Source organism: Phaenicophaeus curvirostris, chromosome 1 (assembly GCF_032191515.1).
Source record: "Phaenicophaeus curvirostris isolate KB17595 chromosome 1, BPBGC_Pcur_1.0, whole genome shotgun sequence".
Lineage (NCBI taxonomy): Eukaryota > Metazoa > Chordata > Aves > Cuculiformes > Cuculidae > Phaenicophaeus > Phaenicophaeus curvirostris.
In genome coordinates, this window is record NC_091392.1 from 178,811,869 (window position 1) to 178,824,377 (window position 12,509).

Consider the following 12,509-nt stretch of genomic DNA (forward strand, 5'->3'; position numbering starts at 1 on the left):
AAGGAAGTGCTTATTCTGTGAAGTTCCTGTCTCGCATCCAACTTAGTAACATTTCTCATACAAAAGCCATGTCGTTGTGCCAGAATTCTGCTGACTCTTCTAAAGATCAAGATTCCATCTGATATTTTTCTAAAGTGGCTTGCTCATTTTCTTTTTGTGTTCTGTTACTTTATTTTGGCGTTTTAATGAACTTGTTCTTGGCAAGAAGAGATGAAGCCAGATGTAGTTTGAAAATGTCTTGATGTCACAAATATTAATGAATGGTGTATTTAATTTAAACCAAAAAGCTTGCTCAAGCACATATGTGGCCCCTCCTCCCCCTTCCATTTGTTAATATTTGTGCCATCTCTTTCCTAATGGAAGTTACAGGAGGTAGTCACCCCGGGTGAAAACTGCCTATACTGTCTTGGTGGCCGTGCAATGTTTTTCTGCCATCTGGATTCATTATCTTGCTAGATTTCCTTTGTGTTAGATAGTGTAAGCAAATTAATCAAAATTACATTAGACATCAGCAAATTTCATCTCTCTCCGTTTCCATTTATGTAGTAAAAGCTTGTCGGTACAGTAACTTCATTATTAGTAAGTAACCTGAAGCAATAGTCTTTAGGTTCATGAAGCAAGGGGGTTGTGTACCTTATAGGTTTGGGAAGTGTACAGTTCAAAAATTACACTAAGAAAAAAAAAGGTTTGCCAACTCATTGTTTCTGTATTTAAAACATGTTTTCAGAAACTATTTCAAACTTTAGTGTCTATATTCTTCTTTTTCCCTAAATAATAAACCCAAGAAAGCCTTTTCAAAGTACTTTTTCACAAAGTTTATGAATTGTGACAGGAACAAGATACCTGTGTACAATTTTTCTCGGTGTTTTCAGAGGGTTCTGGAATTTTATTAAGGCTTAACCTTTGTATTTTATTCTAGAACTTAAATATCAAAGTAAACCTGAGGTATATGCGAATCAGTTGTAAGGTGCAGTAACTTGAGGCAAACATACCTTTCTATGAAGTAGTATAAAAATAATTATGTAAACTTCAGTGGTTTCTGTACGTGTATATATATATGCTTTTAAGATGCAGTATAAAATAAAGATGCAGACTGTTCTCCCTTTCATTTCTGAAGACCTGTGCTTTTCTGTATGGAATTTTCAGAGACATCTGAAAGCTTCTGGGCTTTCTTCACAGTTGTGTCACGTTCAGAGGCTCACATTCACTCTAGGATTGATTAAAAGCAATCTCTCTTCTTTTGCTTCTGTTTGATCAGGAAAATCTGGTTTGGGCAAAAATTATTGCCACTAGTTAGAAAATATGATGAGCATTCTGTATCTCAGATAGCATCCCAGTGCTCTTTCTCAAAGACATTCAGATTTGGTGTTAATTATCAGTGAATTACAGTGACAGCCTTCTACTTTTTCTATTAAGTTATGTTACAGTGGTATTAAATGAAATGTGTGTATTCATCTGCCTTATGCTATAAATAGGTTTTTTTTTTATAATTATTTAGGACGCATCAGTAGGTAAGTGTTGAAATGATCATAAACTGTGATAACTAGACAATAACAAATAATTTACTTCCTTTGTAAATTAATTCTTGAATTTATTTGTGTGTGTAGAGTGTCCTATAACAGGATGACAGGAAGCAATCTGTCATCTGTGGCCTTTTTGGTTTGTCTTCCTGCAGATTAACAGAGTTAAAGCCCTTGATAACATGGGAGAGTAATAAAAAATCAAACCTATGTTTTACTGTCATGGTAACATCTGTTACAGGAGCAGGATCAATCTAGTTGCAGCTCCACTTTTATGAGGTACTAGAACTTTTCAAGGGTGAATCAAACACTGTGGCCCTTGTTATTCCATGTGAAGGTAAATGAGAATGGGCATGAAAACGGAATTAGGTTGACAAGGGTGCAGCTTTAGTAGCTTGAGAACAAGTAATGTTTGTGTGTTCTGAGTTTTTGGTTCATGTATCGCTTGAAGGGTCAGGTGAAGGATCATGGAATCGTAGAATAACCAGGCTGGAAGAGACCCACTGGATCATCGAGTCCAACCATTCCTATCAAACACTAAACCATGCCCCTTAGCACCTCGTCCACCCGTGCCTTAAACACCTCCAGGGAAGGTGACTCAACCACCTCCCTGGGCAGCCTGTTCCAGTGCCCAGTGACCCTTTCTGTGAAAAATTTTTTCCTAATGTCCAGCCTAAATCTCCCCTGGCGGAGCTTGAGGCCATTCCCTCTTGTCCTGTCCCTTGTCACTTGGGAGAAGAGGCCAGCTCCCTCCTCTCTACAACCTCCTTTCAGGTAGTTATAGAGAGCAATGAGGTCTCCCCTCAGCCTCCTCTTCTCCAGGCTAAACAACCCCAGCTCTCTCAGCTGTTCCTCATAAGGCCTGTAAGGTGTTGCTCTCCATGCACCATCCAGTCCGTGCAGGTCATTACAGCATAGCAGCCCTTTGTTATTACCTGATAATAACAGAGCTGGGAAGGCAGTGGGACAGTGGGAGAGGGAACCAGTGATAGTTTGTTTTGTTTTTTTTTTTTTTTTTTGAATGCCATGTTAGTAAATAAGTGCTCTCATGATAAACAGAAAACACATGAGGATTATAGCACTAAAATAGAGGAACATTGCAGAGCTTTCTCCCACTTTGAAACAACCATAGCATTCACTCCAATAGAGTACTTTTAGTTTGATGGCAGGAGTGAAAGAAAGGGGAAGCTGAGGTAATGCTGCATCTATCTGCCATCAAAGCCTTGTAAGAGAAAGCTGAGCTCTTTAAGCGTTGCTGTTGTATAGTAGCCTAGAAGTGAATCAGTTTGGTTGAGGTGCTCAGTTCTACCATATTGCCCTTTGGGTCAGCAGGGCTTCTCTCAGTTGCTGCACTCCTAGGCTGTTGCTGCTGTTCGTTTTAGAGGGTGGAATAATGAAACCACCTTCCTGTTGGAAGCAATGAGGTGAAGCAAAGTGGGAGCTGACAAGGGGAAAAGAGTGCACTGAATTTCAGCTCTCGGTTGCAGGAGATGGGAACAAAAATAAAAATGATGAAACCTTCCTACTGATGATAGTTTTGAACTCAAGCTGTGCCTCTACACAGCAACGTGATGAATCTGGAAGTGAAAGGGATGTAAAAAGATTGTCAGGCTTCTGCCTGTTCACAAAAGCAGAATGTTGTTTTATGGCCCTAAAGAGAGGAGTCAAATTATCAGCGCACTGGAAATGTTATGTGCTCTACTTTGGCTGCTTTTCCCTTTATGTAGTTTAAGAAAGTAGCATTCAAAATAAGCTTTGAAGGATCAGGGAGGAGGCTTAAAATAGCAGCAGTGAAGAAAGGAGGAGATTGTTAAGTTCTGTTTTCACTTGTATCCTTCCCATCATACATTTCACTTTTTGCCTTGGTATACTCCGTTTCCTTCCACTTAAAACAGGTGACCATTCCTCAGGTTTGGTAGCATTTGTATGACTTATGATGATGAGAGATACTTGTTCTGTAATATTATTAGAATATTTCTTTGAACTCAATTAATTCAGTTGAGTGCTGGCATGCATTACTTTCATGATTCAAGCTTACATCAGTATCATGATACCTCATTTTTTTTCTGTTGTGGTAGTTAAGGCACAAAGCTCAATAGCATTTCTTCCTACTGATTTTCCTTTCTGTCTGTGTGCTTGCAATAAGAAATAAAGAATTAATAACTGGTCAAAAATCAAAAGCTTTTGTTCTGTGGGAACAAGCACTCAACCGGGGGCCTGGAATCTGTTGTTGTCTTGTATGTGCTTACGTCAAATCCATTCCTGGAGGTCTTCACCAGTTTTGTAGGTAACTTTCTTTAATAATCGATTGAGATCTAGAAAATGCAAGTCAGTTTGAGGAGTTTACTGAAGAACTTTAATTAAAAAAAACCAAAACCAAACCTAGTCCTGGATTATTTTTTTTTTCCAAAACAATACCATTATTTGCAGATGTCTAGCAGTTTATCAGCTGAATCTTTGGATATAGTATTTGAGCTTTGGAATCTAAACTCGGTTTTGTTTGCAAGTATTTCCTTAGCATATCGAATCCTGGCAATAATTACCTTTTATTAGACTGAATACGTTGTAATTGAGTGTTTGCTCTTTTATACATTGTCTGCTCCATTTCAAGATTGTAAAGGTTAGCACTAGTTTTATTTTGCATAATAAAAACATTGGCTTAATTTGCTGTCTCATTGTAGGATTACATTTATTTATTTATTTAAAGAAGCATAGCTTTTCACAGTATATCTTTCTGATGATTCAAAAAATGTACTTCCTGTTTTTCTCTTCACAGATTTATCCAAGAATAGATTAACTGAAGTTCCTACAGAATTGTGCCATTTTGTGTCACTGGAAACACTGAATCTGTACCACAATTGTATTAAAATTATACCAGATGCCATAGTAAACTTGCAAATGCTAACTTACTTAAATTTGAGGTAAGTTTAACTTTGCCACATTTTTTGTTTATTTGCAAATGTATAAAGCTTTTATTTGTCTGCACTTTTTGTGTTTCTGGAACAACTGACTACGCTTTTTATTTTATTGGAAGCAATAATGCAAAACCTCATTTGCTGTAGATACAGCTCTGTACGAAGGCCTATAAAGGCCAAAATGTAAAACCAATTATTTATTTAAAAACCATGTAATATTAATCCCTTTCTTTCCCTTATTCTTCTAGCAAGTTCAGAATGATAAGCTTGTCAACACACACAATTTATCTGATGATAAATGTTGTGAAACTTGACATACTTCTTGGAGTTAAAAAGATGGAGGGATAGAGAGGATTAATATATGGTTTTTCGTGGGGAATGGAGAGGAAAGGCATGATAAGTCATCACTAGTATCTTCATTATGCAAGAAGTTTAGTTACGGCCTTTTTTAGAAGGAAGGGACAAAGAAATTAGGCAATTTTTTTCTTTTTAGTGAAAAGTGCGTGTGAATACTAATTGGTATAGAGAACTGCCTCTGATTAAAGCGCAGGTGAATGCGTATTTGCTTTTGAGAGAGTACATGTTGGCAGTTTTACAGTTGAGACAGGCTTGTGGAACTTTCTTTGCAGCCAAGTGTGTAAAAACTATCAGTGACGATAAATAATCTGGTTTTTTTTGTAAGAATGAAGTTTGAGCAGGGGCAAAGTAGCCCTCAGGCTTTTAATTTCAAGATGTGAAGGCTCAATCCTCAGTTTCGTAAATGCTGAGGATGCTTCTCAAGCCTTTCTGTATTGTTACTTGCTACAGTTTTTTAGCCTCTGTGGAACACGTTTTGGCTCTAGAAGTGGATAAATAGACACACAGATAGTATGTCCTGAGTATCTGCACACATGTAAGGAATAGGACTTCAAGTTTTGAAGTAGTGTTTGTTAGAAAGACATAAAGAAATTAAGATGTAATCATTTTTAAGTTTATGTAAAATGTATTATTAAATTGAGGAATTAGAATGAACTCTGTTAGATCTCAAGTTAGTGAACTAGTCCTTTTGGAACTTGGTGTAGTGTTGAAATTTGTGTGAATGAATCATCACAAGACCAGAAGTTACAGCGTTCATGTCACACACCACAGTTAATTAGGCAAAATAAGAAGTAATTTTTCAAGTTTTACTGAGTAAGATGATTTCCCTCAGTTTAAAATCTTCACTTGAATGTGCCCTTCCCCTTGTTAGTTGAATGCAATAAGCAGTCTGTAGAAAAAGGGAGTATATCCTAGACTTTATAACCATGTTGCTTCTTGGCAAGAAAAATAATATAGATTTAAAATGCGTGCTTTGCTGCCTGTTACCAGCAGAGCCCATACGTTAAATAGAATTAGAAACTAATGCCAAGAGCTATACATAGTCTTTGGGCCTTGATGGATGCTGTTCATGTGTTATTTAAAGAAATTCCTTTTAAAGTAATGATGATTTATTACTTATTTGCCCTGGTTATGTGCTATTTCTTATCTCGTATTGGGTTGCTTCCAAGTTCTGTAAAACATGAAAGTTAATTTTACTTACTTTTTTTTTTTTTTTGTCTTTCTGATCTGCTCCATGGTGTAACTTTTCTAGATTCTAGGCTTCCTCAGTTTGAGTCCGTTGGAACTTAAAAAATAATTTCTACTTACATTTTAGAATAAATTGTGTTTTGGTCTTCTGTAAAGAACAGAATTGAGAATCCTGACTCCGCAGTAAGCATAGATTCTTTTTTCAACTACTTCTTTTTAGTAGTTGGATTTCTCTTTTTTTTTTAAATATCCTTGGGTTTATTATTCAATACTTGTATGCCTTCCAGCCTGTAAAACAGAGATATGATGATAGTTTGCTGCGTAAAATGTTTTCAGACTGTTGTGTGGAGCATGAAGATACATCTCTGTATGCAGCTTTGGGGCAGATTGGCATTGGAAGAAGAAATGTTCTGAGACTTCTGGAGGAACTCTAGCTGAAATTACACAGAATAATTTTTGCCTTCTGTTTTCAGAGTTCAGTTGTGCACGTATCTTCTCTGGAGCCTTAACAGTCGTGCGGAAGCTTTAGTAGGAATTAAAATAGTTCTTACTGGGGTGCCGCTTTAAGTTACTATTCATTGTTTTCGCAGAATCAGAGTCACAGAATCACTAGGTTGGAAAAGACTCACAGCATCATTGAGTCCAACCATTCCTATCAACCACTAAACCATGCCCCTCAGCACCTCATCCACCTGTCTTTTAAAGACCTCCAGGGATGGTGACTTTCCTATGGGTTAATACCCTTAAAAAAGAAAAAAAAATTGTATTTCAAGAAAACCTTCAAATATTCTAGGAAAGACAGTAGTTAATATGTTATTTTGTTGAGCTTAAAGTTTCTTCTGGGAATTGATCCACAAATCACAAGACGTTAATATTTTTAATCATCTGGATATTACAAAGGATCGTGGCTTTTGCCATCTCTTGTTCTAGCTTCTTGAGTAGTTGTTACTGGAATAACAAACTAAATACCTTGAAGTTTTCCTACCAAATTCCCCAAAAATGTGGTGTGAAGAATAAAATGGCATATGTTAGTCATTTTGGTTTATTAGTTTTAGGAAAAAGTAAGATATGGAGATAAAATGGGCTAATATGAGTCTTGGAAAGCGATGAATGGTGGTCCCAGAATTTTTTGCTGTTTTTATCTGGGTTAATAAAATAGAATCACAGAACAATTACCAAGTAATCCTCAGCTATAACTGCTTTAAAGGAATTTAGAAAAAAAAACACCCTCAATGTTTTAACTGTAGTTTATTTATTTGTCTTTCAGTTGGAACAAGAGACATCCTCTACACTGCCACATAAAACAATAAGAATGTTTAAATACTTGCAAAACACTGTCTCATTTGACTTTCCTGTATTCATTAGGAAAGGAAACAGCTTTTTTTGCCTTCTAGGTGACAGCCAGACCTGTTACAATATTATTAAGTGTGGTATATTCCACACTACTGTTTGACCTGTAATGCAGATATTTTTTCTGTGCAAGTGTTTTCTTAATGATTGCCATTCAAAAATTTAAAATATAACTACATAAAATTTGACCCATGAAAATGAAGGAACTTTATACCCTTCAGACTTCGAGGATGCAGTAGAATGTCGCTGGTGGTTTTAATGGCTATTTTTTTTTTTCTGTTCTCTTGCAGTCGAAATCAGCTTTCTTCTTTGCCAGCTTGCCTGTGTGGTCTTCCTCTAAAAGTCTTAATTGCAAGTAACAATAAGCTAGGTTCCCTTCCAGAAGAGATAGGTCAGCTAAAACAGTTAATGGAACTGGTATGTTATTGATCTCTCCTTTATTTTTCTCTTTTGACTTTGTTTCTTGTTAAATACCAACAGTAAAACTCACTTTGCAGATGTGTTTAAGAAATGCCTCATGCTATAATGCAGGTTAAAAAATCAGTTTAACTTCTGAAATGTGTTGGGTAGTATCTCAAGATAGTTTTCTTTATGTTCTTCAGGGCCCTTCTAGGCAGCAGAACTGCCCTTGATTTATTCAAAACTCAGAATCTGAGTTCATCATCTTTACCAGTTACACTCACTGCCTGCGCTGGCTCCCTTTTTTTGCTGTATCAGGTTCATAGTGTTGGCATCAGGCTCTTCAAAGCTGTTTTCCCCTTCTGTAGCACCCTCCTCTTCTGCTTCTTTTCTCTCTGTTCTTAATACCTGTTTTCCACATTGCATTCTACTAGTTATACTGGTCTTATCTGTTAATTTTCATTTTATTTCACTGTTTTCGTCATGCAACCTTCCTTTCCTGGAACACCTGTCTAAATGATTTACAAAATGGTTATATTCCTTTTGTTTTCAAATCTGGCCATGCCACTATGGTTTCTGCAAGCAGTAGATCATCTGTAATATATTGTCTGGTAAATGAGAATCTGAAAGGCAAAAGTTATTTGGTACCTTAATTTAAAATTATTTTAATTGCACATTTTGTTAAGCTTGTGTGTGGAAAATGTATGTAAGAGAATAGCTTTATCTTCCTGTTCTGTATATTGTAGACTAAGACTGAATTCTCTGACATTAACATGGAGCCAGAGTGCCGAATTTTTTTTTTTTTTTAGTTTATATTATGGTGAATTTAAATGGTTTAAAATCACAAAATTAACGTTAAATTAAATACATCCGGTATTTCTCTAACCTTGAAACTGTTGTCACAGCAAGACTTGGCATGATGAGAGCAAAATTAATTAATGCAAGAAGTCTGACTGTCAGCAAACACCAGCCCTTTGGAACTTGAGTAGGTGTTTGCACTTCAGTTGGCTGGAGATGTCCATGAAGTGAAGTTCCACACTGCTGGTTGCATAGTTCCCCAAAAATTAATAGCTTGAAAACCAGAGGCATTTGCTTCCATTAGTGCCAAATTAATGGGAAGGATCAACACTGTCCTTGTCATGTACACACTTATGAAGTCTAGTAACAGTCAAGATCAAGTGTAACTAGAAATAATGTAATAGGTCTTTGTTTTCCACAACTGTTCAAATAAAGTAATAAAAAGAAGTTGGGCTGCAGTGTTAACTAGGATTAAAGATAGGACTGTCTCTCTTGATCTTGTGAATGCTGACATGCTGTCATAACAAATCAGTCTTATTGAGGATATTTTGAAAGGTTATAAGTGGACTTTGGTTTTGAGGCTACACACTGCCAGGGTTGTTTTCTTCTCCCCTCCACTTTAAAATGCTATCTTTCCTTTATTTGTTGTGATGTGTGTGCTTAAGTGCACTTGGTTGAGTGTTTCTCTGCCACAAGGTGACTTTAAATATAAAGTCCTTGCTCTAAAAATTCAGTATCTAATTATTAAGTTGTTTAAACTCTGTAAATTAAAAATAGGACAGTAAAGCTTTAGAAATAAATGGTCTGGGAACAGTGCAATTAACCATACTTCATGGTAACTTGGGCAAAAGATGCACTCATTAACTGGGATTTTTAATTTCCCTGTCTAAAAATTAAAATAATTTCCTGAGTGTGTTTTGACACAGAAAAGAAGCTTTGGCACCAGTTATATTCTTTTAGAATAAACTTCTCTGATATAGACAGCAGCACTGCCAGATCACATTTGGCTTTTACTATCATTTTTTATTAACTAGTTTTTAGGCTTGAAGGTAGAGAATTAATGTAATACTTTTAACTTGTGTTAAAGCAACTGTCTTCAAAGAAATGGTTTGGAAGTCTGAGTGGCTTCTAGCAATTTTGTAGTCTAAGAGCTTCCAGATACTGCATAAGTGCATTTGAAACAATCAAGAGAGTAGGAGCTAATGTCCTAAAGTATTCTCTTAGCTATTCAGGAAAATTTGGCATTAACTCACTTAACCCTAATACCATGAAATACTGTCCTTTTCTTAATGCAGAAATGAAAGCACAATCGCAACATTACTAAAATTTACAGGTTGCCTGGGATATAAGCAGAGTTTTCAATGTCCTTTTGTTTTCACATTAGTATAGACAATTTTGGCAACAAAAATGATAGCTAGCATGTGCAGAGTATCTAATTTTAGACTGACTTAATCCAAGAAGTTGATCTTTAGTACCCATTTGTAGCAGTGTCTTGTTAGCAGTAGCATTAAAATATAGTATTTATTACAGTAATAGTGATGCATGTAAACTAGTTGCTTACAGCAGTTACTAATTTTGGAAAGCTGAAGTAAGAATGGGTTCACATCTCATTGAGGTTATTAAACCAGTTGAATTCAGTCATCAAAACCTACTTAGAACCTGGTTAGACAGTTAAGAAGTACCTTTGCAATAATGTGTTGAATATCTGTATAATAACAAACGAGTTGTTCTGTTTTGTTATGGCCTACGGTCTGGTGTGACTATGAAGTATAGGCATTTCCTGGTCATCATTACAGAATGCTATTGTTGTTTTCTCTCAGGTGTTTTAAGTTTTGCTTATAAGTTCACTCCAGGCGAGCAAGAACCTTTTTAAAAAAATCAGATCCACACACTGGAAGTTTTACATTTCATCCAAACATATTTGGTTGTATTACCATGGTACTGAGTTCTCGATATGAATAAAAATTAAGAACAGCAAGGTAGACCATCTTAAGCTAACGGGTTTGAGTGTTTTTATAGAAAATAAATTAACTTTCAAAATTAACTTCTTTTCCAAATAAGAATTCACTCTGGGTTTTAGGTAATGTGTAAACATTTTCTCATGTATCTGGTTCTATGTTGTGAAGAGAGAACATAGATGATTGTCATACTTTCACATCTATATTCTTTAACATTTAGGAACCAAAAGTTGATTATTTTTATTATTGGTATTTTGCTGTAGGATGTCAGCTGTAATGAAATCACAGCTTTGCCACAGCAGATAGGGCAGCTGAAATCTTTGAAAGAACTGAACGTCAGAAGAAATTATCTCGAAGTTTTACCCCCAGGTAAAAACAAATAAACAAAAAATCATAATGACTTCATGGTGACTCTTTTTATTACTATTTTGAAATTATTTTTTTAATCATGTAAGTAAGTATGATTAACAAGTAGTAATTTGTGTTCAAATTGCTTCCATTTGAGTTTGCAGGATATAATATTTGGTGGTACTCACTAAATAACAGTATGTGGGGATTTTGAATGTACTGTCTTCATGATTCTAGGCATCTTCAAAGTTGCACAAGTAATTACTTGTGAATGCTGTATGGAAACTGTCAGCTGAATTTCGGCGGGGTGTGTGTGTGTGTGTGTGTGTGAAAATTCTAAGTATTCATTTTAAAATAACGCTCTCTTCATTTTCCAGTACTGAGTGGAGTAAATATTAATCATGTTCCTGCCTGTGTTTGTGTTTTTCTTGAATGCAGAATAATGTTTATTTAGAAATATTTTGTTATTTTATGGCAAAAATAAATACAGACACAACATCTTCTTTCTTTTTTGGTATTTTCAGAACTGGTACAGCTTCCCTTGGTAAAGTTCGACTTTTCCTGCAATAAAGTGCTTGTGATTCCAATTTGTTTTAGAAAGATGGTGCAATTACAAGTATTACTGCTTGAGAATAATCCTTTGCAGTCTCCACCAGCACAAGTAAGTAACATCTGTAGTTTAAAGTGTGCCTTAATATTTGGTGGACAGCAACTAATTACAGCTTATATAATGTTATCTTCTGCAGTTGCAAGCTTCTGAACTTTAGTCATCACAGACATTAGTTGTTGATATATAAGTAAAACATAGAAAATAACCTGTTTTCTGTGTATGAGTCTATGCACCACTTCAGCCAACATGAGTCTAGAGGATTTCCATTCAGGAATTCATTTTTGTCATTCCTGTCTGTGTATGAAACCTAATGTGGGAATATGCATATAATTTTGGAAAAGAGAGGTGAGAAACTTCCTGGATACATTTTCTCTCTGTTAATAAGAGCCCAGCCTTAGAAGTTATACAGTGATTTACTACTAAATTTAAAAATACGCAGATGGTCTAGAACGTAATCCGTTTGAAATTTATTTTGCTTTATAGTATAAGTTTATATAATTGATTGTTATACATAAAGAAATCAAAGTCTTCTGCTGAACTGTAGGCTATGCTGATAAATATGTGGAAGCTGTGCTTGCTGCTTAAGGACAGATTTGTTGGTTTTGACTTAGCAGAGAGTAGATTCAAACTACGTCTCTGAAAGCTACAGTTGCTCTTGATCAACAGCCGTTGATCACCAGTGATGCTGCTGCTCCTGAACTCAAAAAATACAGAAGAAGCTTCAGCAAGCACAAAATGTAGGTGAAATGCATCATAACGATGCTTGGGCACTACTAAAACCAGTGTGAATAAGAGTGTAAAGGACTGATTAATTGAATGTCATTATTGAATACATTTGGAAAAAAAATATTCCATTTACCGTTATTAATAGACCATACAATGTTTTTTATTGTAATTCTTTTTGAGTGAGAAGCTCATTTGGATTTAAAGTAGAATGCATTCTTGTTTTTTGTCTTACTATCTTGAGGTCATGTACACATAGATAAGTGATTAGATAATTGAAGTAGTTCTTACTAATATAAGAAAAGAAATTAATTAAAATCCATTTTCCTTTACAAGATGCCTA

At 35.5% G+C, this 12,509-nt stretch overlaps 1 protein-coding gene across 5 annotated transcripts in view; it reads left to right on the forward strand.

Annotated features, from left to right (window-relative positions):
- LRCH1 (leucine rich repeats and calponin homology domain containing 1) overlaps window positions 1-12,509 on the forward strand; it is a 125,462-nt gene that overhangs the window by 60,318 nt on the left and 52,635 nt on the right. For all 5 annotated transcript variants that reach the window (XR_011339439.1, XR_011339443.1, XR_011339444.1 and 2 more), the window contains exons 2-5: window positions 4,297-4,441; window positions 7,621-7,747; window positions 10,749-10,854; window positions 11,358-11,494. Coding sequence is in view for 2 of the 5 variants with exons in the window: in XM_069881152.1 (XP_069737253.1) it covers window positions 4,297-4,441; window positions 7,621-7,747; window positions 10,749-10,854; window positions 11,358-11,494 (515 nt within the window). In the remaining 3 variants the exon portion in view is untranslated. The remainder of the gene's footprint in view (window positions 1-4,296; window positions 4,442-7,620; window positions 7,748-10,748; window positions 10,855-11,357; window positions 11,495-12,509) is intronic.